The following is a 27,566-nucleotide window of genomic DNA, read 5'->3' on the forward strand; positions in this document are numbered from 1 at the left end:
TTCAAAAAAAAAACCCCAAAACAAACCCACACCACCTTCTTGGTCCTTGCATCTCCCCTTCACCTAACTCCCAAACCTGAGCTTCTATTTCACATGCAACTTGTCAGACTTCCTGCTGACTTTAGAGGTCTTGTGGAAAACATATTTACTTAAAAATCTAGTCCTAAGAAACAAGCTTTCCTGTTTGCATTATAGTAGTAGTGTCCTCAGAGGCCTCTGCTTTACATGTTTTCATTTTCCATCTTCTGTGGTGTCTTTTTTCTTCGCTGTAAAGTAGATGTATATTCTGTCGGCTTGTAGAGACCGTATGTCTTACATAGATGAGAAGTAGGCCAAGTCCTTCCTGTACAAAAGTCAACTAGTAACTGTTCTCCACCAAAAATACTGAAAGACTATAAGTTTACAAAATTTGTGGTTCATATACATACAAAGCTTTGTGGGAGCTTTAAGCTGGTACTGCAGCAAGGAAAAAAATGGTTTTAACAGTCCTACTGAGTGAGGAAGGCAGGATCATCTTTGCCTTAGGCACTTAATCTTTCCCACTTGTCTTAAATCTCACGGGAATCTCATAAAAATTAGTGATGGTGGAATGAGATGTTGGAGAACAAAAGCAAGCAATAGGTTTTTCACTGTTCCAGGCAGCAAATAGCCATTACCTGCTGGCATGTCCAGAGAAGGGCACCAAGGCTGTTGAGGGGGCTGGAGCACAGCCCTGCTAGGAGAGGCTGAGTAAGCTGGGGTTATTTGGCCTAGAGAAGAAGAGGCTCAAGGCTGACCTCATTGCCCTCTACAACTACCTGAAAGGAGACTGTAGCCAGAAGGGGTTGGTCTCTTCTCCCAGGCAAGCAGGGACAAAACAAGAGGATGCAGCCTCAAGCTGTGCCAGGGTAGGTTCAGGCTGGATGTTAGGAAGAAGTTCTTCACAACAAGAGCAATAGACATTGGAATGGGCTGTCTGGGGAGGTGGTGAAGTCCCTGTCCCTCAATGTGTTTAAAGGGAGACTGAATGAGGCACTTAGTTACACGATTTAGTTAATCAGAAGGTGTTAGGTTGGAATCCATGATCTCGTAGGTCTTTGCCAACCTGGTTAATTCTGTGATTCCATGTCTTTTATTTAATTGCCCATAGTTCTATGTATAATAGTTTAAAGATTATTTAATCCTAATTTTAGCATTTACAAGAAGTGAAGCGAGCAAACTTCCTTAGCACTGATTCTGAAGAAAAAAAAATCACTACATTACTTTCAAATTCATCAGGAAAAGTAACCCTGCATCAGGAACAGTGTGGCCAGCAGGACAAGGGAGGTTATTCTTCCCCTGTACTCAGCACTGATCAGGCCACACCTTGAGTGCTGTGTCCAGTTCTGGGCCCCTCAATTCAAGAAAGATGTTAAGGTGCTGGAGCACGTCCAGCGAAGGGCAACAAAGCTGGTGAGGGGCCTGGAGCACAAATCCTATGAGGAGAGGTTGAGGGAGCTGGGCCTGTTTAGCCTGGAGAAGAGGAGGCTCAGGGGTGATCTTATCACTGTCTACAACTACCTGAAGGGGCATTGTAGCCAGGTGGGGGGTGGCCTCTTCTCCCAGGTAACCAGCAATAGAACAAGGGGACACAGTCTCAAGTTGTGCCAGGGTAGGTCTAGGCTGGATATTAGGAGGAAGTTCTTCACAGAGAGAGTGATTGGCATTGGAATGGGCTGCCCAGGGAGGTGGTGGAGGCACCGTCCCTGGGGGTCTTCAATAAAAGACTGGCTGAGGCACTTAGTGCCATGGTCTGGTTGATTGGATAGGGCTGGGTGCTAGGTTGGACTGGATGATCTTGGAGGTCTCTTCCAACCTGGTTGAAATAAGAAAAATAAGAATAAGTACGCATGATTTTTGTGACAATTGACAAATCAAGTGTGGTTTAACAGAGAATGTTACTATTCTGGACACTTGGCATAAAATAATTTGAAGCTGGGCTGCAAAAGGAACAAGCAAATGGTCACTGGGGTTTTTATTAGTTTTATGAACCAGTACTGACTGAGCTGTGTCAGGTGTCACAAAGTGCACATACATAGGAATTATGGACTAATCCATTATGACCTTTGAGTATCAGTTGCATGCAGTAACTAGTAATGAGTAGTAGCCATTTTTACTTTTCCCTCTGCTTTTCCTTCCTTCTTTAATAAGTACCAGCATGAAACTTTTCCCTGGCTGAACGTGAAGAGTTTGGGCTGGGATGACCACTAGCTTTCCCACAAGGAGAAAGAAAATGAAAAATGGAAAGGGACTTACAGATTAAAAATCAAAGAAACAGGAAAAAAAACTAAATGAAAATTTAAAGTTCACAGATAACAATATGAAATATACTGAACTATATACCAGATGAACCTTTATTGACCCATATGTAGTGAATCCAGGTGTCAATTCCTTCCAACTTCACCACCATTAGGTGGTCTTTATAGGTCTAAAAGTAGAGTTGTCTTCTGATTGAAAATTATGCGTTAGAGGGTCTAAAGGTAGTGGGGCTGTTTGATTCATACAATCATAGAATCAGTCAGGGTTGGAAGGGACCACAAGGATCATCTAGTTCCAACCCCCCTACCATGGGCAGGGACACCCTAACCCTAGATCAGGCTGGACAGAGCCCCATCCAGCCTGGCCTTAAACACCTCCAGGGATGGGATCTCAACCATCTGCCTGGGCAACTCATTTGTTGCGGAGGGGTATTCTGCCACCTACACCAATTGTGGCAGAGGGGAGAAATTAATTGGAGTGAGATAATATTCTATAAAAGTATATAATTTATTAATTCCAATATTCTGAACTCTTGCCACCCCCAACCACTGGATTTTAATAATAATATTTCTTCTTATACAGTTATGGAAGACATTCTAGGAATAACATCAAACAGTAACTTGTTCATAACTAGCAAACATTCAAACAATAAACAGAGAGAGGAATTTCCCCATGGCCAAATGCTGCTTGGGGTCAATATGCTGCTTGCCCAGTAGATGGGCCCAAGCTCTTTCTGCTCTGTGGCAGAAGGCAGTAAAGAATTACAGAAGCACTAAAGCATTTACGCACAAATTCTCATTGTCAATCACCCTCCAGGGCTACGTCACAGCCTATACAGGTGTCCAATCTTCAGGGACTCTGTCTGTGGACTTTTGAGGCTGGAATCCTCCCAGCTTCAGGGGAAAGGACAGTCTCTGACTTGTTCATAGAATCACAGAATCATAGAATCAACCAGGTTGGAAGAGACCTCCAAGATCATCCAGTCCAACCTATCACCCAGCCCTATCCAATCAACCAGACCATGGCACTAAGTGCCTCAGCCAGTCTTTTCTTGAAGACCTCCAGGGACAGTGCCTCCACCACCTCCCTGGGCAGCCCATTCCAATGCCAATCACTCTCTCTGTCAAGAACTTCCTCCTAACATCCAGCCTAGACCTCCCCTGGCAGAACTTGAGACTGTGTCTCCTTGTTCTACTGCTGGTTGCCTGGCTTCTTCTGACAGGACCTTCAGGTGCAGAGGCAGGATGCTGTGCAGTCTCAGCATGGTCTCACACTGGCCACACAGGCCAATCGTGTGCAGACAATCCAGGGTCTGCTCCTGGTAACTCGCGGTAGTGGAGCTTACCAGGCAGTGATAAGGCAGCAGGCATGCAATAGGGCGCATGGCTGCACAGGAGACTGAGCTCCATAGATAAAGGCAGTACAGGATCTAGTCCTGGTAACTCACCGCAGTGGTGTGCAGGTGTGCATGGCAGGCTGGGAGCCCATGGGAGACTCTGTCTCCGTAGAGAAAAGTAGATAGCACAGGCAAATAGCAGCAGAGCAAGCAAGCAGGCACTAGAATGAGCACTGCAGGTGAACATTGCGGGTGAGCAGGCAGGCAGACAGGTATAAGCAGAAGCAAGAGCCAGTTGTTTACCTGTGTACCTCTATTTATCAAATGTGGGCCAAGATTAATGGCCCCTTGGCCACCAAAATGACCAATCAGCTTGGCAGTTAGCCAAACCATGCCATAATAGGTGAGAGCCACAGGCCTGGACCTCCCAAATATGGGAAGAGCATGGGCCTTAACACCCGGTGGGCCATAAGCTAGGCACATGGGTTTCTACAACCACATTACATAGGGCCCTGGGCAGGCCAGACTTTATGGTGACAGGTCTGTTACAGAATCATAGAATCAACCAGGTTGGAAGAGACCTCCAAGATCATCCAGTCCAACCTATCCCCCAGCCCTATCCAGTTATGCCCCTTTGTGTTCATTTGTGTGTTTACCTCTGGTGTGGGCAGAAAAACATGTCCAGGCAAGGCAAGGCATGTATAAGCCTAATTTTGGGCCTATGGGCCCTCCATGACACCATCCCAGGCTCGCACCACTCTAATGCTGAAGAACTTCCTCCTCATGTCCAGTCTGAAATAGTTAGAATGGAGAGGGAAAAAGAGTACAGAGAGAGGGAGAGTCACAGTAGTGTGTTATAGGACTGGTGCTGATCTGGAAGTAGTTCTTCGGTGGGAGGTGCAGATCCAGTGAGGTGTTCCATGGTGGATACACATCAATCAATATATTACTATCCTTTTTATGCATTTGGAACGTGGAATGGACATAGTATCACAGTATCACACAGTATCATCAGGGTTGGAAGAGACCTCACAGATCATCCAGTCCAACCCTTTACCACAGAGCTCAAGGCTAGACCATGGCACCAAGTGCCACGTCCAATCCTGCCTTGAACAGCTCCAGGGACGGCGACTCCACCACCTCCCCGGGCAGCCCATTCCAGTGTCCAATGACTCTCTCAGGGAAGAACTTTCTCCTCACCTCCAGCCTAAATCTCCCCTGGCGCAGCCTGAGGCTGTGTCCTCTTGTTCTGGTGCTGGCCACCTGAGAGAAGAGAGCAACCTCCTCCTGGCCACAACCTCCCCTCAGGTAGTTGTAGACAGCAATAAGGTCACCCCTGAGCCTCCTCTTCTCCAGGCTAACCAATCCCAGCTCCCTCAGCCTCTCCTCGTAGGGCTGTGCTCAAGGCCTCTCCCCAGCCTCGTCGCCCTTCTCTGGACACACTCAAGCATCTCAATGTCCTTCCTAAGCTGGGGGGCCCAGAACTGAACACAGCACTCAAGGTGAGGTCTAACCAGTGCAGAGTACAGGGGCAGAATGACCTCCCTGCTCCTGCTGACCACACCATTCCTGATGCAGGCCAGGATGCCACTGGCTCTCTTAGCCACCTGAGCACACATTAACTCAGGAAAAGACACTGGCCAGCCTTCACAGAATTTATCTTTGCTAATGTCCTGAACAAGCAGACCTCACCTCAAGCTAGGGAGCTGCAGGACCACTCCAGACAGGCCTTTCTCACTCTACACCCTGGGTTATACTGTTAGCACCACTCTAAGTTTGAGACATTAAATCCTTTTAGAAGGAATCAGGGTCCTGCAGGATGACAAAACTTTTAAAAGGGATAACAAATAACATGTTGGGTTTTTTCTCCCCTTTGACATGGATTTTACACTTTCTGATACAGTACTGGATTAGGTTTATGGTACAGAATTTCATATGGTCTTACTCTTTCTCTTAACTCTGGGAGTAATCATAATCCATATTGGGGCAATGATTTTTCTGGCATAATGAAGCAATTTGTCTTACAGTAGTTTGATTGATTCTTGCTATTTTCCCACTAGACTGTGTCTCTGTGAGTGATGTGCAGATTCCATTTTAACTGATGGAAATTGGATCCTTCCTGGTCTACCAATAAAACAATGACCATTGTCAGAGGATAAACCTCTGGAGATTGCAAGCTTAGGGATTCTTTCCGTAAAATTTAAGCAACTTGCTTAGCCTGATTGTTGTTACAAGGGAAAGCTTCAGGACACCCAGAAAAGATACTCAACAAAATAGGTATTTTTATTGCCCATATTTTGGTAGCTCAGAGAGATCTATTTGACAGTGTTGTACTAGCATTATACCCCTTTTTACTTTGCCTGCAAGTGACTTCCTTTGGATTTTAGAGTAATTTCCACTGCAAGCAGCTCCTCACTGTTTGGTATGCACTTGACTTCATTTTTGGACCTAGAACATATCTTCTTAAATCTGCTTATCATGGCATCAGCTCCCCTGTGTGTTCCTTCAGGTAATTTTATTAAAGGGTGATTTCTGTCACTTAGGTCACAGTAAGAACTTGATGAGTTTGAATCCTTCTGTATCCTTTGAACACTTCATACTGTCCATCAATTGATCCTCCTTTTCTGGACACTGGGCACCTTTCACATCATTTTTTCTGCCAGGTATCAGGGCTCCAACTGTTTGTGTTTGGCAGCTCCTTCTGCAGTCAGGTGATTTTCCTGTGTCCTTAATTCAGTTTAAAATAGTCACTATTATTATCACTTTGCCACTGTTCTAATTCTGTTGCTGGTATATTACAGAGCAGAGGTGCTTTGAATTCTTGAAGGAATATAGTCTAAGGCAACCGCAACTTTCTTTCCATTGTGGAGGTCTTCTGGCCAAAGGCAAAGATTGTTTGGCTTTGTTTGTCCACTGGAATGCAAAAGAAAGCAATTTACAAGTGTAAAACAGTAATATGGTTTGTTTAGCCGGGTATTGCACAGTAAGGTGTGCGCTGGTAGTTAACAGATTAATTGCTCTTAAACCCTGTAGCAGTCTACTCTCCAGTAGCATGTCCTCTAAACTGGTAAGATAGGAGTATATACTGCATGAAAATATTTATCAAAGGCTCAGATCCTTTGCATGAGTTCTGTTTTAACTGGGATGATGTTTTTCACTTTGCATGGTTTCTTTGAGGCCAAAAACAAAGGCTTTGCTGCATTCAGCACCGGCTCCAAAATCTTGTTTCCAGGCTCTTCTGGAATCTTGTCTGTCACCAAGCAGATCTGAGCATCCCATGCTACTTCTTGTGGGCTGTGTGACTGTATGGACACCTCAGGGAAAAAAATCACTTAAGCATTTGATTTGCATAGTAAATTTCATCCTAGCAAAGGGAGGTAGCATTCTGGCACGTATATAGAAACTCATGAGTCAGTGTACTATGATCTCCGATTGCACATTCAATTGTTCTCAGAAATGACCTTAGGGTTTGCTTTCTCATTGCTCCAACAATTAGTACTGTGATTCTACTTCAGGGTCCTTTGCAACTAATCCCTAGTGGGTGGTCCCACTATGTGTGTTCCATTTCACAACTTCACTAGAACCAGGGGATCAGCTGGAGAAGTTTCCAAATGTACACTTACTATCTCCCAGTCCTCTTTAATCTGCCTCATCCTCAAACATGGCAAGATCTAACTCCTCCTTATTCCATGACTCACTTATTTCTCAATGCAGGATACCTGTTTTTTCCTCTGTGCTTCCTTCCTGCAAATTTCACACTGTTTCAACCCAAACTGAAAATCCATATTCTCTACTTCTTCCACCATCCAGTTCTGCAGCCCTGTTACAAGAGGGATATGGATATGCTGGAAGGTGTCCAGAGAAGAGCCATGAGAATGATCACAGGGTTGGAGCCGCTCTGCTGTGAGGAAAGACTGAGAGAATTGAGCCTGTTCAGTCTGGAGCAAGTTGTGCCAGGGTAGGTATAGGCTGGATATTAGGAAGAAGTTCTTCACAGAGAGAGTGATTTCCCATTGGAATGGGCTGCCCAGGGAGGTGGTGGAGGCACCGTCCCTGGGGGTCTTCAAGAAAAGCCTGGATGAGGCACTTAGTGCCATGGTCTAGTTGATTGGATAGGGCTGGGTGCTAGGTTGGACTGGATGATCTTGGAAGTCTCTTCCAACCTGGTTGATTGTATGATTCTATGATTCAGAGAAAGCTCCAAGGTGACTTTATTTTGGCCTTTCAGTATCTTAAGGGGGTCTAGAAGAAAGCTGGGGAGGGAGTTTTTAGGCTGTCAGGTAGTGACAGGTCTGAGGGGAACGTAATGCAGCTAGAAATGGGTAGATTCAGACTGGATGTTAGGAAGAGGTTTGTTTGAAGTGAATAGCTTTATAACCATAAAGCTCCTGATCAGTGCTCCTCCTTAGAAAACCAATGCAGTGTCATAGAATTATAGGGTCAGGGTTGGAAGGGACCACAAGCATCATCTAGTTCCAACCCACTTGCCATGGGCAGGGACACCTCACATTAGATCAGGCTGGCCAGAGACTCATCCAGCCTGGCCTTAAACACCTCCAGGGATGAGGCTTCCACCACCTCCCTGGGCAACCCATTCCAGGGTCTCACCACTCTCAAGCTGAAGAACTTCTTCCTAACATCCAGTCTGAATCTACCCATTTCTAGCTTTGTTTCATTCCCCCCCCAGTCCTGTCACTATCCGACAGCCTGAAAACTCCCTCCCCAGCTTTCTTCTAGACCCCTTGAGATACTGAAAGGCCACAGCAAGGTCACGTCGGAGCCTTCTCCTCTCCAGTCTGAACAGGCTGAAGTCCCTCAGTCTCTCCTCACAGCAGAGCAGCTCCAGCTCTCTGATCATGCTCGTGGCTCTTCTTTGGACACCTTCCAGCACATCCATAGCCCTCTTGTGGCACTGGCTCTAGAACTGGATGCAGTACTGCAGGTGGGGTCTCACCAGTGCAGAGTAGAGCAGGAGGATCACTCCCCTTGCCCTGCTGCCCACACTTCTCTTGACTGAGCCCCAATTTAAACAGCATCACTACACATTTACTTAATCAGTTTCACTTGGATTACAACACGGTGTGTATTTCCACCCAGCTCGTTTTCAGATGTGCATATAAACCAGGACACATTTTCCACCTATTCTCCGGCTGGCAGAATGATGCTGTTGGAACGAGTCCAGAGGAGGCCACGAAGATGCTGAGAGGGCTGCAGCAGCTCTGCTGTGAGGACAGGCTGAGAGAGTTGGGGCTGTGCAGCCTGGAGAAGGCTTCAAAGAGACCCTGTAGTGACCTCCCAGTATCTAAAGGAGGCTGCAGGAGGGCTGGGGAGAGATTATTGACAAGGTCTTGTAATGACAGGACGAGAAGGCATGTGGTTAAGGTGGCAGAGGGGAGGTTTAAACTGGATGTTAGGAGGCAGCTCTTCCAGTGAGGGTGGTGTGAGACATCGGCACAGGCTGTCCGGAGAGGTTGGGGCTGCTCCCTCACTGGAAGAGCTCCAGGCTATGTTAGGTAAAGCTTTGAGCGACCTGTTCTAGGGGGAGGTGCCCCTGCCTATGGCGGGGGGTGGAACGGGTTGCGGTTTGAGGTCCTTTGCAGGCGAAGCCGTTCTACCAGCCCGCCTAGCGCCCGTTTGCGCGGGCCGCAGCGCCGCAGGGCCGCAGCTCGGCGTCCCGCCCCGCGCTTCCTGCCGCGCCAAGGCGGCGGCTTGCGGCCGCCCAGCCCTCGGCGCGGCTGCCTGCCTGCCCGCCCGCCCGCCCGCCCGCCTGCCTGCCCGCCTGCCTGCCTGCCTGCCTGCCTGCCTTTGTGTCTGCCCTCGCCCACTCGCTCCGGCCTTCCGGGGACATGGAGGCGGAAAGCCTGATGGTGCTGTACGCCGATAACTCGGTGGAGGTGCACTACGCTGCCGGGGCCCGCCTGTTGCTGTCTCCCTGCGGCTGCGAGTACCTCTATGAAGCGGCGCTGCCCGCCTCTTCCCACCCGCTCCAGCCGCCGGAGACCACCCGCCAACGGGTCGCCTTCGTTCTCAGTACCTACCGGGTACGCGGCGGGTAGGCGCTGTCATGCTCTCGCAGGGGCAAGGGACGCCCCTGCCTGGCCGCGGGCCGCCGCGCTGCCGGCGGGCGCAGAGCGGGCAGCCAGCGCAGCTCCGGCGCTGCCGCCGAGCTCCTGGTTCCTCGGGGTGAACTAGAGATCTCTCAGGCTTTGCCATAGAAAAGAGGAACATGGAAGCAGCTGGTAACTGAGTTATGGCTGCATAGAAGAACTTACGATGTATAACAGGATCATATTCTTCTCCCTTCAACAGGAGCAGCTTCTACGAGCTCTAGATTTCCGTAACAAGTTTTCTTCTCGCCCGTACTTGCCTTCAAGTGTTATACCTCCAGAAAGGAAGCAGGTGAGAGTCACACATGCAATTCTGTTGTAAAACAAACGTTCCCAGGAGCCTAGTGTAAGTGGACATGGGTACCTGCACATGCATCCGCATGAACACAGGCTTGGAACCCCTGCAGAGTGCGCTCTGCCTAGGGCAGTTTGCTGCTTCATCAGAGCACGACCATTTTAAACGCTTTGAGCTGTTACTCCTCTACTGATGTATGTTCTTCGTAGCCAGACACTGAGAAGTTTGTGTACTCTGAGTAAGGCTAAAAGCCCTTCAGGCTTTAGAGAGCGGCCAGACAGAGAGGGATCTGGGGGTGCTGATTGATACCCACCTGAACATGAGCCAGCAGTGTGCCCAGGTGGCCAAGAGAGCCAGTGGCATCCTGGCCTGCATCAGGAATGGTGTGGCAAGCAGGAGCAGGGAGGTCATTCTGCCCCTGTACTCCGCACTGGTTACACCACACCTTGAGTCCTGTGTTCAGTTCTGGGCCCCCCAGTTTAGGAGGGACATTGAGATGCTTGAGCGTGTCCAGAGAAGGGCGACGAGGCTGGGGAGAGGCCTTGAGCACAGCCCTACGAGGAGAGGCTGAGGGAGCTGGGATTGGTTAGCCTGGAGAAGAGGAGGCTCAGGGGTGACCTTATTGCTGTCTGCAACTACCTGAGGGGTGGTTGTGGCCAGGAGGAGGTTGCTCTCTTCTCTCAGGTGGCCAGCAGCAGAATGAGAGGACACAGCCTCAGGCTGTGCCAGGGGAGATTTAGGCTGGAGGTGAGGAGAAAGTTCTTCACTGAGAGAGTCATTGGACACTGGAATGGGCTGCCCGGGGAGGTGGTGGAGTCGCCATCCCTGGGGCAATTCAAGGCAAGATTGGACGTGGCACTTGGTGCCATGGTCTGGCCTTGAGCTCTGTGGTAAAGGGTTGGACTTGATGATCTGTGAGGTCTCTTCCAACCCTCATGATACTGTGACACTGTGAAGAGGAGGATCAGGGCAGATCTTAATGACAGGACTGGGGGGAATGGAGCAAAGCTGGAGGTGGGGAGAGTCAGACTGGGCATGAGGAGGAAGTTGTTCAGCATGAGAGTGGTGAGAGCCTGGAGTGGGTTGTCCAGGGGGGTGGTCGAGGCTCCATCTCTAGAGGTGTTTAAGGCCAGGCTGGATGAGGCTGTGGGCAGCCTCATCTGTTTATATATATTGCATATTCACAGCCTAGGTAGGGTGTCCCTGTGCGTGGCTGGGGGTTAGAGCTATATGATCCTTGTGGTCCTTTCCAGTCCTGACTGAGTCTATGATTCTATTTTAGCCTTAAGACACAGGAAACCAAAAGCTTTCATATAACTCTCCTTGATTCAAATATACTTAGCTAATTAAGTTAACTTTAACTTACTCCAAGGGAATTTCTGAACCCAGCAGAACCCTGATGCCCCTGCATTGTTCAGGGTAGCTTCACAATCATGGCTTGACACATTCTTATACAGGTACCTGAATCAGGTAGTGACAAGACTAGGGGGAGTGGAGCAAAGCTGGAGATAGGTAGGTTCAGACTGGACGTGAGGAGGAAGTTGTTCAGCAGGAGAGTGGTGACAGCCTGGAGTGGGTTGCCCAGGGGGGTGGTTGAGGCCCCATCCCTGGAGGTGTTTAAGGCCAGGCTGGCTGAGGCTGTGGGCAGCCTGCTCTAGGGTGGGGTGTCCCTGCCCATGGCAGGGGCGTTGGCACTAGATGATCCTTGTGGTCCCTTCCAACCCTGACTGATTGTAGGAGTCTATGATTTAATGCTCTCTACAACTATCTGAAGGGAGGCTGTAGCCAGGTGGGGTTGGGCTCTTCTCCCAGGCAAGCAGGGACAGAACAAGAGGACACAGCCTCAATCTCTGCCAGGGTAGTTTCAGGCTGGATGTTAGGAAGAAGTTGTTCACAGCAAGAGTGATTGGGATTGGAATGGGCTGCCCGGGGAGGTGGTGGAGTCCCCATACCTGGAGGCGTTTCAAAGGAGTCTTGATGAGGCACTTAGTGCCATGGTTTAGTTAATTAGCAGGTGTTGGGTGATAGGTTTGACTCGATGATCTTGAAGGTCTTTTCCAACCTGGTTAATCCTGATTCTGAAAACCAGTGGGTTTGTTTCTGTAATAGAATTACTGAATTGTTATATATTCTGCATTTGAACCCTTTTAGTTAACACTTAGTGAATGAGGACAATGTTTCCTGAGAGGCTGGCAGGCTCAGAATCAGTGATAGTTACCCTACTGAAGTTACCTGTGTTAGTCTCTTGTGAAAAGGACTGGAGAAGAGCAATGCTCTGTGGGAAGGTCCATCCTGAGACTCCATTTGCTATTTCCAGGAGCTTTACTCATCCAAGTGCACACAACCACAACATGTGGTGGAGATACCAAGACAATCACAAAAGCAATGTAAAAAAAAAATCTAGTTGGCACTGCATCATTAACACACTTCAGGCTCTGTTTAGCTGCTGAAAACAGTCACATCGCCATGCACTTAACAGCTGTTAACAGTCACTTCTAAGTTCATTGCAAGCCACAGCAACACAAAGCTGATGGTCTGTTGTTAGCAGTACTGGGTACCCCCTCCACTCTCCTCCACACAGGACAGTATCTTGTTCTGGAAGCTGACCAGGTTACCAGGCAGTTTCTCTCTTGCTGCTTCCACTGTCAATACCTGCTTCAGGATGCTGAGAAATAAATTTCCTTTTATTTTCCCCTCCCAGTTTCTCAGCTGCTGTTTTTCTTAAAGCAAAAGCAATCTTTTTGTAGCTTCTTCAACATACTTCAGTCATTCACCACCAGTTTATGGTTCTGTGGCCTCTTGCTTTCAGATGTTTCCCACATCTTCAGGGCCTTTGCTATTTCACAGAATCACAGGGTGGTTTAGGTTGGAAGGGACCTCAAAGCTCATCCAGTTCCAACATCCCCACCATAGGCAGAGATACCTCCCACTAGAACAGGTCACTTAAGGCCTCATCCAACCTGGTCTTGGGCACCTCCAGGGAGGTTGTGGAGCACAGATCTTTGATCACGTTGGGTGCTTCTGTGCTCCCCAACCTCCCTGGGCAACCTGTGCCAGTGTCTCACCACCCTCAACCTGTGCCAATGTCTCACCACCCTCACTGCAAAGTACTTCTTCCTAACATCCAGTTTCAATCTCCCCTCTGCCAGTTTAAACCCATTACTCCTCCTCTCATTACAAGACCTTGTCAATAGTCCCTCTCCAGCCCTCCTGTAGCGCCCTTCAGATACTGGAAGGCTACCACAAGATCTCCTCAAAGCTGTCTCTTTTCCAGGCTTCTCCCATACTTCAGCAGTGTGTTATAAAATTACAACACTTATCAAGGGCTGGCTCACTCAGCATGTGCTGGTTAGTAACAAGTTGGTAACAAGCCAGCCTGAGGCTTTGCAGGGTTAGTCTGAGGCACAGGTAGCCTAAGGCCTGTGTCCTGCTGCTAACAGTGACAAATCTTTCACTGGGTTACTGTGTACAGAAATGTTTGTACGATTGTACTGTATTGTTTTGCTTATGCTTGAGTTCAAACCAAAATAGCACGGTGCTGTGGTTTGTTTAGTCTCTGCTTTGGCTGCAGTAACCATCCACTTCCTTAGACAGCTTGGAGAAGGGAATCTTGTCAGTGGAATGGCCTGTTTGGAATCACAAATAGTATTCAAAATGGAATTCAGCCATGAATACAGTCAGTGGTGTAATCACATAATCACTTTGTTCTTCTGTTTGTTCTTGTCCCTTTCCTAGAACTTTCAAAAATCTGTTACACTGCTTGAACTGCTGCCAGGTGTTGAGCATGATTTTCTGGGACTGTTACTCGTAGAATCATAGAATGGTTTAGGTTGGAAGGGGCCTCTAAGATCATCCATTTCCAACCCCCTGCCATAGGCAGGGACACCTCCCACTAGAACAGGCTTTCCAAGGCCAGGGTAGGTATAGGCTGGATATTAGGAAGAAGTTCTTCACAGAGAGAGTGATTGGCATTGGAATGGGCTGCCCAGGGAAGTGGTGGAGGCACTGTCCCTGGGGGTCTTCAAGAAAAGACTGGATGAGGCACTTAGTGCCATGGTCTAGTTGACTGGATAGGGCAAGGTGATAGGTTGGACTGAATGATCTTGGAGGTCTCTTCCAACCTGGTTGATTCTATGATTCTATGATTCATCCAACCTGGCCTTGAACACCTCCAGGAAGAGAGCATCCACAACCTCTCTGGGCAGCCTGTTCCAGTGTCTCACCACCCTCACTGTAAAGAACCTGTTCCTAACATCTAGTCTGAATCTCCCCTCTTCCAGTTTAAACCCATTACCTCTTGTCCTGTCATTGCAAGACCTTGTAAATAGTCGTTCCCCAGCCTTCCTGTAGGCCTCCTTCAGATACTGAAAGGTTACTATAAGGTCTCCTCAAAGCCTTCCCTTCTCCAGGCTGCAGAGCCCCAACTCTCATAGCCTGTCCTCATAGCAGAGCTGCTGCAGCCCTCTGAGCATCCTTGTGGCCTCCCCTGGACTTGGTCTAACAGTTCCATGTCTTTCTCGCATTGAGGACTCCAGAGCTGCACAGAGTACTCCAGGTGGAGTCTGATGAGAGCAGAGTAAAGAGGGAGAATGCCCAGATTTTATTCCTGTATATCAGTAGTTGGCTCAGCGCTCACTCTTTGAAGTTAGGTTAGTTTTTCCCTGTTTATATATTGCATTGTTGATCTCTGCTGAATTTTTATCTGCAGCCTTACTCTCTGGTCACTTGACTCCCCTTTCCTCCTTTTCTTTGTTTTTTTTTTTTTTCTCCACATAGGGCCCTTTTGCGATTCTTTGTGGTAATTTTTCATCTTTAGTGCACCAAAAAACATCAGGAGACTTTCCCTCCTTGCCATTACACTGGTGCTGCCATGTTTCTTTTTTATTGGACTCCAGGCTTTTCCAGTGCTGGGCCAAAGTATGATCTGGGTTGAAACGTATTTGATGAAAAGTCAGTCAAATGAAACAATAGTGAGCAAACTGAGGCAAAACAAATGATGAGTGTGAATAATCATTTGCCCATTTCCCTATCACACCTTCTTTGAGAGAATTTGCATTTCTGCATTTACTTGGGATCAGTGCTTTACAATGAGTCTTCTGCTGAGAGCAGACTAAGCATTTTCTGTATAGTGATCAGGGATAAAAAAAATATGTATTTTTGCAGCAAGACTGCAGACTGCTGGAAAAGCATTCTTTATCTTGACAGTAAGTCCAGTTTCAGAAGATGAGTAGATGTTCTACACTGCAACTTTGGACAAGGCTTTAATCTGGGCTTTCTGGTAGCTGCAGTTCTTGTTTGGAATACTTTACTGAGAATCATCTTCATTTTTGTTAGATGGGGTAGCGTAAGGGAATGTGCAGAGAAAATGTTTTTGCATTGAAAACATTTTTAAGAGAAGTGCTAATTGAAGCAGCAATCTATACTTGACTATCACAACAGTAAGGCAAGGCTGTTCTTTTGAGACTTTATAAATGTTGCACTGCAAAAATCTCAAATCTTTATTATGTATTTAAATTCTGCACAAATAACACTTCATGCACACTCCAGCAATAGCTGTTGTGCTGATTTGAGACAGAAATAATTCTGTTCAGTGATTCTTACTTTTCAGGCAAGACTCTTCCAAAGTACTGCCCTTTGAAGTTAACAGTATGTTTTTGCAGACAGTGTCTGCTTCTAGAAGAGATAATTCTTCATGTTTATAGTTATTGTTTAGGACTGGTGTGAAGAAAGGCTTTTGCTTGTATTTGCTCCCATGGAAACCTAGGTAACTGATAAATGGTGGGCCCTGTTAAGGTGCTGTAAAATGAGAGGCTGCACACATGGAGACACATGGGCAGGACAGGTGACCCTAAACTGACCAAAATATTCCATCTTACATATTGAGTATAAAGCCAAGAGATCACAAGGGTTAAGCCCTCTTCTTAAAGGACTCTTCATTCTGCCTTCAGTTCCAATCCATCTGTTCCCAAATTCAGTTCCAGAATTCATCTTCTAAATCCATTTCCTGTCTGTTGCTGGGTCCAGTCTGAGTGGTGGTGACATGAGCCAGCAGTGTGCCCAGGTGGCCAAGAGAGACAGTGGCATCCTGGCCTGCATCAGGAATGGTGTGGCCAGCAGGAGCAGGGAGGTCATTCTGCCCCTGTACTCTGCACTGGTTAGACCACACCTTGAGTACTGCGTTCAGTTCTGGGCCCCCCAGTTTAGGAGGGACACTGAGATGCTTGAGCATGTCCAGAGAGGGCAACGAGGCTGGGGAGAGGCCTTGAGCACAGCCCTACGAGGAGAGGCTGAGGGAGCTGGGGTTGGTTAGCCTGGAGAAGAGGAGGCTCAGGGGTGACCTTATTGCTGTCTACAACTACCTGAGGGGTGGTTGTGGCCAGGAGGAGGTTGCTGTCTTCTCTCAGGTGGCCAGCACCAGAATGAGAGGACACAGCCTCAGGCTGTGCCAGGGGAGATTTAGGCTGGAGGTGAGGAGAAAGTTCTTCCCTGAGAGCGTCATTGGACACTGGAATGGGCTGCCCGGGGAGGTGGTGGAGTCGCTGTCCCTGGAGCTGTTCAAGGCAGGATTGGACGTGGCACTTGGTGCCATGGTCTGGCCTTGAGCTCTGTGGTAAAGGGTTGGACTTGATGATCTGTGAGGTCTCTTCCAACCCTGATGGTACTATGTGATACTGTGATTGCCATTTGGAATGAGGGGATTTGGGTTCAATATTGATTTTATGTGTATCCCCTTATTTTGCTGTTTAATTAAAGCTGGTATAGTTTTCCTTGAGTGTCTCTACTTTGTTTCCTTTCTCTTCCCCTCTGGGAAAGCAGACTGGTTAATAGAGAGAGCCTGTTACTCATCTAGTGGCCAGCCCAGCCTTAACCCTTGACAGCTGTGTAACTTAATCTGCTGTGCTGTGCAATTAAGTAACATTACCCAGCTAGCTGCAAAGCCTTTCCAGTGCATTTTCTTATGGGTAAGAATATGTCAATACATGTTGTATGCAGTTTTACAGGCTTATTTTAATTTTATAAACAAACTGAAGATTTCAGAGCACATGGGGGGTTAAGGTAGACAGTTCTGATATGGGCTTTCCACAAAGTCTACTGGCAATTGAAATTATAATTAAGGCTTTCTCTTAGTTGGAAACAGAAATAACTACTGCCCCTGGGCATTTGTGCCTGGTCAGTTGGTTATGCACTTTACTAATTCATGAATGCATATTAAATTAAAACATTATTGCTAGCTGTTAAGAGGACACAGATGTAATGGAAATGTTTTGCTTCTGCCTGAGTTCATGTATGCAAATAAGTACAGGGTAAAGGTTCTTGCCATACATCACCTTGCAGAAGGAACCAAACTAATTTAAATGTAAATCCTACAGAACATAATTTCTGCAAAGCTGGTAATTTTCATCTTGCTGCACATCCCAATATTTTTTTTTCCTGTATTAGATTCTTTTCAGTGACATCTTAGAAATTAGATGGCCTGACCCTGATACAGCTGATCTGACAAGATGTGCAGACAACGGCAGTGTGCGGATCTCATCAGTAGATGGTTATGCTCACCTTTACCTGTCAGAGTTGCAGCAAGAATTTACCGTGGAGTTCTTATGCAAAGTCAGCCAGTCGTCTGCGGCATCCTTATGCTCCTCCCAAAAGAACAGCAACTATCAAACCGGAGATCAGCATGGAAAATCAAGTAGAAAGTCTGTTGCAGAAATGTCATCAGTACAAACAGGAATAGAGAGTAAGAGTGTACACATTTCTGTGGGAGATAAAGACAGAGATCCAATCAAATCAGCAGACCAGAAGGACAGAGTTCCTTTACTCTACACAAATGGTTCTTGTGAATACACGTGGGTTACACAGCACTGGTCTGTTTCCTCTTACCCAGAAGAATGGAAATACCCTTTATCATTGGCACTAATGTGTTACAGCTCATATGCTGCTAAGGATGTAGTGAAGACTCATGAGCAAAACAACCCTACACCTGTGGAAGCTGGTGCTTTAAAAGACCACAAAACACACGAAGCAGTTTCTCATCTACCTACAGCTCTGCCACTCAGCTGCAGAGCTCCACATTTACACAGGTAATTTAAACTGTTTACTTTGCAGTTGTGTTAAAATACGTTCTACAACTCTGCAGTTTGGAACTTCATCCTTTAGCAAAATTCCAGCCATAAAAAAATGAAACCAAAATTGCTATTGTGCTTTTTTTAAGGAGCTTCTTGAAACGTGACATTTATGAAAGTAACATTCTGTACCCTATTGTAATAAGCACAAGATAAGTCAGTCCAGAGGGAAGTAAATTTTATTTGCTGGTGTGCTGCATAAATATGTAAATGAAAAAAAAAAAAGAGAGAATACTGAAAAAAACATTACAGGCTTTGGGTTGGTTTTTTTTTTATTGTTGGGATTTGTTTCTTTGTTTGTTTGTTTGTTTTTTTCTTGGTTGGTTGGGCTTTATTTTCCCTTTTATGAAGGTAATGGTTCTGGGGTGGGCCAGTGACATCAGGTCCCTGTCAGCTCCACTAAACTGGAAAGAACACAACATTTCAAGATTTGAGAAAACTGATTTAGTAACTACTGTGGATAATGAAGGAAATGGAGGATTCTGAAAATATATGATCTCTTTTGCCTTTTAATATATATGCATGAGTCTTTTCTTGGTACAGAAGTGATTACCAGCGCACAAAAGAAAGCCCTGATCTTCAGGCTTCCTAAAGACTTTATTGTCTTTTGTACAGGTGGACTTTCTGTGACTTCTTTCAGAATCAAGGTACTGAAAAGTACTCGTGCCCTCAGCTAATTCAGATTGTATGGTGCCAGGGTGTTTTATACAGGTATGCAGAAAATTATACACTTTGTCTTTGGAAAGCTTTATTTGTGTGAGAATTAAGCTTTAAGATAAAATCTTACTTTGTGTCTTTCTCAGTCTTTGAGAAATTTACACAAATTTCATGTAAGAGTCTGTGCACTTCTGATGTTTGTTCATTGGACCTCATTATTTTCTACTGCAGTGTATTTCTAGGTCTGAAGGTTGTTGTCTGAAACAATTTGAAACCATGTTTAAGACTTTTAAAGAAGTAATCTGATTATCTGATTTCTTAAGAGTTTACTAGACAGCTGGAGCTCCAACAGACTTCACTGGCAATTAGGATGCTTAGTTTCTTTGTGCTTTGTGTTGTTGCTCTTTTTGATGATGATGATTTCACACTTCAGAAATGTTTGTCTTGGTGACCTACATGATTGGCTTGTTGCAGGCATCTAAACTGGATGTCCTGGCAAATAGCCTTGTCTATGTGTTTATATATATATATAATCCTTCTGAAATCCTCACTTTAAAATTGTCTAGCTCAGAAATGCAATGGTTGCTATTAGCACCTAAAAGTCTTTGATAAAAGCATAACTTAACTGTTCTTTAATGCTTTAGTCTTTCTGCCTTGTGTTCATTTTTTTTCTGGGTGTATTCCCTAATTTTTCATCTTATCTGAAAGAAAAAAAAAGTTAGTAGCACTTCCAGATACACATCTTTTCTCTGGAAGTGTACAAGTAGCTATACTTAGTCCTCAAGTCTAAAGTCCAGGCATTTAACCACAGAGATGCATAATTGAGTCATTAGATGGGTTTTAGGCTCCAAGATACTGTATAATCGCAAGTGAAAAAACATTGATTTTAGTGAAAACCACAAAACTGCAGTGGAAATTAACATCTTCAGGTTGTTCAGGAATCATTCATTCTTTGTGTATACTAGGTAGGGCTGATCCACGAACTAAAATTGGACTTTGGCTGTAGAATTACTGTATTTTGTGGTCAGTGGAATGAGCAGCTCTTGTGAGATGTCTACCTCAACACAAAAAAAAAGCTTTCCTTACCTAAACTCCCACACCCTATCCACACACATAAGCAAAAAAAGGCCTGGAAATGCTGTTCTTCTGTGTTAAATAACTGGTAGACTGCTAACTGTGAAACAGTAGAAAGCTTTCAATGTGAGAATTGTGTTGAAAATGTGCTTTTGCCTAGTGCTTTCTTCAGCTGTACTAACCTGTTTTACTTGTCTAGTTTTCAATACTTGCTAAAAATATTGTTATTCCTCTCAGATTCATCCATGGTAGGACAAACATCACAGAAATTTATGCTGGTGATGATTCATTTTTCAAGTCAGAGGGATCATTTTTGGGAAAGTATTTCATACATTACACGATCCAGAAAGGAACAAAAAAGGTATAAAACTATAAAAGTATTTTAAAATATGTTCCAAATTCCTTCAAGTTAGCAGTTTTCTTAGTTTTAACACATTTGACTGTAGTCTACAGGGAAGCTCCTACACTGGCAATTACTATAGTGACTGAATCAAAACATCAGTCATACAAAAACTGAGATTATTCCTTCTGTTTCAGAATGTACTTTTGTACATTATAGGCACAATCAGAAAAGTCTTCCTCCTTGTGACATCTGTTTCACAAGCTGAAGTATGTACTGTCATAAGACTCTGCAGTAACCATTTCTGATTTAGTCTTTAATGTCTTTAATACATATTTATATTTAAATGCTTCTATATTTATATTTAATGCACTAATTAAATATAGATATATTTGGTTCTGTATTTTACTGTATGGAGATGGGACCTAGAAGATATAAACTCTGTTCTGGCTTTGCTGCTCAGTGCTGAAGAAATGGTTTTACCTCTTTATGCCTGCCTATTGTTCAGTTTTCCCCAGAGCAGAGATCCTCTCACGTGCTTATGCAGTGCTTTCTATTTTAAAACAGAATTAAGGATTAACTTTGTACTCTTTAAACCTAGCCTTTAGCTTGTAGCTGAACATACCTTACACAGTAATGAAAATACAGACTCCTCTCTGATAAAAGAACTTCTAGTCCCATGCTGTGACTGCTTCTTCCCACAGAAGTGGAACTAAAGGATACAACTTCTTACTATTCATACGATTATTTGGTTTTAATTTGTTTTGTTTTGTTCTGGGACAAATGCGATTGATTGTTTTCTGGAAAGTCATTTTCTTGCAAGCTTTTAATACTATTTGCATGCTACTAACTCTCCTCCTTTCTGCTCTTCACTGCAGAGAGAAGAGAAGATGTATTCAGTAAGCAGCCTACCTCCAGATGTACCAGGAAATCCATATTCTATATCCTCCATTATTACTCAGGCTACCAAGTAACTTCACTGTATTTCTTAATTGTTGCTTTAATTCCTCTGACTTTGAAAGGACAATAGTTAAAGTTACATATGATATGATATTGAGGGTAAAAAAAAAAGGAACTTTTATTAGCACTGAGATATCTAAAACCTTAAATCGCAACTGTTTAGAATATATAGCAAGTATGAATGATCAATATTTGTGTTTTTTTCTCATCAGGATACTTCAGTACTGCTACAAGACTAAACTATCATTAACTTACAACTATTATCTCTGCTGCTGGAAAATGGTATGTAGCTGAAATTTTCTACATCTTTCAGTGTTGTAAGGGTGATTATTACAGGCTTTAAGGAGCAAGTTAAAGGGAAGAACAGTCAGTGTGTCCTCCAAGATCAGAACGTATATATTCGGCAACTAAAAGTATGCTGTGTAAAGGTGTAACTGAAGCAGAAATACAATTCAAGATAAAGAGAGCTGTTTGTGGTCTGGAAAAAACCAAGTGGATTAAATCTGGGAGAGATGCAAACAGCTATAATGATGCAAGGAGCCTTTCCTGGAGATTTTAATATATTTGTTTGGCTCTAGGTACCTGAGTCAGATGGACGAGAAATGTTGCCACTTTTGCTGTATGAAAAGGTTTTTCCTGGCATAGGAAGGCTCCATGTGTACTCAGATCATATAGTCCATGCTGCTTTTTGGGACGGGATAACCTTGAACCTGGTCTGGGATTTCAGCTCATCCTCTAGTAAGATCCAGGTAACTAATAAGGAATGACTGTTCTTAGAATTCTTTGTGGAAAACTGTTACTAGTAAACTCAGGATGAAACTAAACAAAAGTTTTAATGCCTGTGTGGCCTACCCTTGAGCTTTTATGGTGGCCTAAATGAAAAAAGGAACTATCTGCAAACCACAATTATTGTATTGCCAGTATTTTTAACTGGAAATAAGAAGGGAAAACTATTTAGTGCATGAACTAATGCCTAAAGAGGCAAATGAAACTTTATTCTTTTAAGAAGTTACTCACATTGATGAAATTAGGGAGAATTTGGTTTTATTTAAATCTATCTATGACTGAGCAGCTGGATACTGGAAAAAATACTCAGAAAAGTAACTTTATGCATATGGTATTCCATATGCATTTTAAAATCTACTTCACATAGAGAAAGATTATGTTGATTTCTGCAAATTGGCACTACAGACAAAATTATGAGGTGGGATTCAAGGTTTACTGCTGCAACTTCTGGCTTCTTTGTCTTTGCTTATTAGCCTAAGATGACAAGACACAAAAAAGTGTCTGAGGATATCTCTGATATAAACAATATAAATATGACAGCGTGTCAAAAGACACACCGTAACTTCCTGATGACAGCAAGCTCAAATCTGTATATTCACTCACAATGAAAGGAGGAAGAAGTGAAAATCTGACAGGTTTGCAAACGTTCCTACACACTTTTTGAAATTAATTATTCTTGAATCACATAAAAAGAGTGTCAAGGTCATGCCAGGAATTCTCTGGGGTTTTGGTTCTGGTTTTGCCCCTCATATTTGTCTCAGTAGTCTATACTAAATTCTGTCTTTAGCAGAACACAAACTTTTCAAGTGTTTTGTAGTGCAGTGTTCAAGGATACCTAACTCTTAAAGTGGCTTGTCTTTTTTCTCTAAATCAGGCTGCAACAGAAGAGTAACAGTTGTGGTTTTTTTCTTTTGTCTTCTAAGGTAAATGAAGATATAGGCTGGTTTAAGTTAACTACTCCTAATGGGGTACAGAAGCTACTACAAATAAGTGATCCTGGAATCTATGAAAGGTATAAATAATTTAAGAATCAAAGTTAAATTTAGAAGTATTCTGTATATATCCTTTTATGTGAAAAGAATGGTATTTACTGAAAATTCAGTGGGGAGTGAGGAGCAAGCATGTAATGATGAAAGCTCTATCTTATATCTGGCAAAGCCCTGTTCATCTCAGGACCATTGCATGCTTGCATTCTGTTATAATTGTTACAATAACATCTTTCTTAAAAAGGCAACTTGGCATTTACACCAGTGGGTAAGAAAAAAGGAAAAAAACGTTTGCCCTGCATTGAGCTGTTACACAGAACTGAGTAACACTTTATCCAGGTTTTGCTTTATTACAGATACTGGCCCCTGCCTGCAGATTGCTTGCTCTAATCTGCTTGCTGTAACTGCAGCCTTGTTATGGGAATCATCAGAAGCTCACTGTGCTGCATTTTGGCAAGCAGATATTCACAAATTATTATTAACATAAACTGTTCATTACAAATCACATGGCCTTGGTGTAAGTTTCTATAAATGCATAGATTTAAACTTGAAGGAGATTCTAGAAAAAAGAAAACCAGTGGAAATGGGTGAGGAAACAGAGAAAAAAGCTCATTTTTGAATTGTGGCTGGGTTTTTTTTGCAGTTGCAGGTGCATTGCTTGATGCCTTCATATTTTTTTACTTGTATTAATAGAGTGTATTTCTCATATTAATAAACACATTTTTTGTGTATTTTCATGTTAACATAGGTATATCAGAACAGCAATAGAATGGTGCAGAAGTTTGAATGAAAGGAAGGAGATTCCTGAATATAGTGCACACTCTGTCACTGAAGAAAATTGGTATTCCTGTTTATCCTAAATAGTTGACTGCAAATAATATTCAATATAAAACTCAAATATACTGTAAACTGTGAATTTTATAGATTGATTTTTTGTGGGTCAAAAACTAAAACTGCAAGTCCTTTTCTTTTGTGAGGTTTCATATTTTCAAAGTGTTATGTAAGTTGAGTTCTAGGGGAAGTATGTCTCACTGTGCTTCTGTCTGCCTTCCTTAAAAATCAGAATTAGAGCAACTTGCCAAAAGAGAACTCATCTTACAGAAATAGTATCCTGGAATGTGAAAAATATAAAGTAGGCTAAGAAAGGCCTTTAGAGGTCTACAAACAGAACACCGAGCAGTTAAAAATTACTCTTCTTTCTCTTGCTAACATACTTGTCTTTTTCAATACTTGCTGATGACCAAAGGTCTTGTGATGGTTTGGGCTCTTACCCACCCCCTACACTTTTGAATTTGCCCCAGCTAACTCAGACGGCCTCTGGGAACATAGATGAAGCAATTTATTTACAGCTAGCAGAATTTACAAGCAGCTATTTACAATATATATACAGTTACATACAATTATATACAGAAATATACAAAGGATAAACAATACAAAAGCACAACTCCCCTCCCAGAAACCTGAGTCCCCAGGAGGGGCTCTCAAACCACCCCAACACCTCCCCCGGCCCTCTCAACCTTACCCCAGTTCTCAGGAAGAAGAGAGGTGCGGCCAAGAGGTTAAGGAGCAGGGTTACAAAGCAGTGATGTTATAAAGATGTGTCTCGGTCTAAGGCAAAAGCAAGAGTGAGACAAAATGGAGAAAGTTTACTTCTCCTTCCCAGAGCTCTCAGCGAGACTGTGAGAGAAGTTGACATCAATTGTTTTCATTTCACTGCCCCTTATCTAGTTCTTTTACCAAAACATTCCAGCTTGCTTCAAACTAGCACAGGTCTACTGACATCATATACATACTATGGTATTAAAAATGTGTTAATTGAAGCCCATTGCACTTGTGATTGAAGTTATAGCAGATTCAGTAGCTGATGAATTAAAATTTTATCTATATTCATACTTACATACAACAAAGAGACTATTCTTAGAGCAGAGCTGTGATGTCTGGAAATGCAAATGACTGACAGTGGCAGCCACTGACTAGTGGTATGACAAAAATAAAGCTTTTTTTGGGTGGTTTTTTTTTTTTCATCAATGTAATTTTCATTATTGCTACTTTTCAATATTGCTAAAAGCTACTAAATTCCAATCTGAAATTAAAAAAATATATTGGAGAATGTTTTCTGATACTATACAGTTTAATCACCTTTGTTTTGTTGGGCAGGTCTGCTGATGCTGAGCTTGAAAAAATACAGAGATTTAACTGTATCCTTTTGAAAGATGTAAAGGTTTTATTTCATTTTTATATTGTGTTGTTCATCTAGGTACTCAAATCCCCATTTTAGACCATCAGAGGCTCTCTATCCTGTTCTCATCTGCTCTTGCTTTTACTCTTGCCCTCTTCTTAATTACCTTTTTAAGATAGTTTTTGATTTCTTATTTATAATACAAAACCAATAGCAGAATCCAAAAGTAAAATTCTAAAAAAAAGTGAAATAAAAGGAGTATTGTGTTAGTTTTGCTAACAGCTGCTAATCATTCCTGAAGGAGATGATGCAGTTTCTCTGGTACTTGTTGCAGTACAATATCTCCCTGTTTACCAGCTAATTTACTGTTGTTTCATTGTGTTTAGCCAGCTCAGAAGTTTGCTGTGTCCCATACACTTAAAAGCTCCTTCAGAATTGTCTTGAATTGAGTGTTCTATTTAACTAGGGTGAAGAGTACATGCTCTTAAGCTGTGCTGTGTGACATCAGATATTTTCCCTTCCAAAGCACCTTTTGGACAAACTGAAGTTAAACATGTTTTCTATAAACGTTGTAGAAAGTTATACACTCTCTTACTTCTGTCTTTATTTAATTACAGTGCTATGAAAAGTGAGCCTTTGCTATTTAGAATGATGGATACAAATATAGAGAAGTATTTCTTTAGGAGGAGGAGTTTCTTTTTTTTTCTTAACATAACACTAGTTTTACTGGATAATAGCAATGTTTTGGAGAGGGTATCTGCTGCAAGAACAAATCCATCTGTTATTGCTGTTGGAAAAACAGGAAACAGGAGTGAGCTGGAAGAAATCAATGAAAAGTGTGTGTTGGAGGCTTTGGAAAAGACTTCTAAAGTAATCCAGGATATTGAATCCCTACTTGCAACTTCTGGGAAGTGAAGCCTCGTATCATGTGAAGAGCAGCATTCTGTGTCTTCATAGGAGCTGTCCCAGCCATGCCTAAGCTCTGAGGTGCAAAGGCAATGAAGGCTGGAGGTAGTGTTAACTTGCCATTAGAAGACCAGTCTTATCAGCAGCCAATTGTGTCCTGTGAATAGGGGAAAAGGTGGAATAATTGAGCACAGCCCTATGGAAGACAGTATTGCTTTTGAATGTGTGTAATTTATTTTTATTAGAGGTCTTGCAAGCTACTTTGTTCACTGCTCTAAAGACTAGGGACAAGCAGTTTTTTAACTGTAAAAATAGGCTTTTATTCAGAAGCTTACACCAATTAGTCCAGTAGTGAATTTTTTTTTTTTTTTTTGCAAAATGCTTTCTAGTTGATTGCTTGGAATAAATAAATACTTATTTAAAGTGTCTTCAGCTTTTTCTGGTCTGTGTGATCTATCAGTTCACAGAATGCTAGGGGCTGGAAGTGACCTCAAAAGATCATCTAGTCCAAACCCACTGCCAGAGCAGGCTCACCTTCACCACATCACACGGGACTGCATCCAGGCAGGTCTTGAATATCTCCAGAGAGGGAGACTCCACAACCTCCCAGGGCAGCCTGTTCCATTGTTGTCACCCTCACAGTGAAGAATTTTTTCCTTATGTTTACATGGAACTTCCTATGCCTTCACTTCCACTCATTGCCCCTTGGGTTGGCATTCACCCTTTACATATTTATAAACATGAATGAGGTCACCTCTCAGTCTCCTCCAAACAGCAGAGACCCAGCTCCTTTAGCCTTTGCTCATAAGGAAAATGTTCCGCTCCCACAATCATCCCCATGGCTCTGTGCTGGACTCTCAAGCAGTTCTATGTTCTTCTGGAACAAAGGGCCCCAAAACTGGACACAATATTCCAGATGTAGCCTCACCAGGGCAGAGTAGAGGGGAAGAAGAACTGCAGCCCTTCTAATACACCCTAGGATGGCATTTGCCTTCTTGGTCACAAGAGCACACTGCTGGTTCATGGTCAGCCTCCCATCCGCTAGGACCCCCAGGTCCTTTTCCAAGGGGAAAGGTCAGTCCCCAACCTATACTGATCCCTGAGGTTGTTCTCTCCCAGGTGCCAGGCTCTACACTTGCCCTTGTTGCATTTCATTCAGTTTCTCCCTGCCCAACTCCCAGCCTGTCCAAGTCTGGCTGAATGGCAGCACAGCCTTCTGCTGTGGCAGCCACTGCAGCCAGTTTGTGTCACCAGCAAACCTGCTGCCAGTGCTCTCTCTGCCCTCATCCAGGCCATTGGTGAATATAGTGAACAGAACTGGTCCCAGTACTGACCCCTGAGGGACTCCACTGGTTACAGGCCTCCAACTAGACTCCATCCCACTGACCACAGCTCTCTGACTTCTTCCCTTCAACCAGTTCACATCCGCCTCACTGCTTGATCACCCAGACCACACTGCCTCAGTTTAGCCAGAAAGATGCTGTGGGAGACAGTGTCAAAGGCTTTACTGAAATAGAGATAAACCACATCCACTGCTCTATCA

General features: G+C 43.9%; 1 protein-coding gene across 2 annotated transcripts; it reads left to right on the top strand.

Annotated features, from left to right (window-relative positions):
- Positions 1 to 9,459: 9,459 nt before the first annotated feature.
- Positions 9,460 to 26,417, top strand: CZH5orf34 (chromosome Z C5orf34 homolog). 2 transcript variants are annotated; one of them, XM_064176552.1, is made up of 12 exons: positions 9,460 to 9,654; positions 9,923 to 10,012; positions 17,456 to 18,093; positions 18,751 to 18,846; positions 20,104 to 20,227; positions 21,085 to 21,176; positions 21,379 to 21,448; positions 21,745 to 21,915; positions 22,876 to 22,964; positions 23,687 to 23,779; positions 25,096 to 25,136; positions 25,839 to 26,417. In XM_064176552.1, exons 1-12 carry the CDS (start codon positions 9,460 to 9,462, stop codon positions 26,030 to 26,032), a joined length of 1,893 nt encoding a protein of 630 aa, XP_064032622.1. In that variant the 3' UTR covers positions 26,033 to 26,417. The 2 variants fall into 2 exon arrangements, with proteins under 2 accessions (XP_064032622.1, XP_064032623.1); XM_064176553.1 differs by lacking the exon at positions 20,104 to 20,227 and having other exon boundaries at positions 21,085 to 21,105.
- The last annotated feature ends 1,149 nt before the right edge of the window (positions 26,418 to 27,566 follow it).

Source organism: Pogoniulus pusillus, chromosome Z (assembly GCF_015220805.1).
Source record: "Pogoniulus pusillus isolate bPogPus1 chromosome Z, bPogPus1.pri, whole genome shotgun sequence".
NCBI lineage: Eukaryota > Metazoa > Chordata > Aves > Piciformes > Lybiidae > Pogoniulus > Pogoniulus pusillus.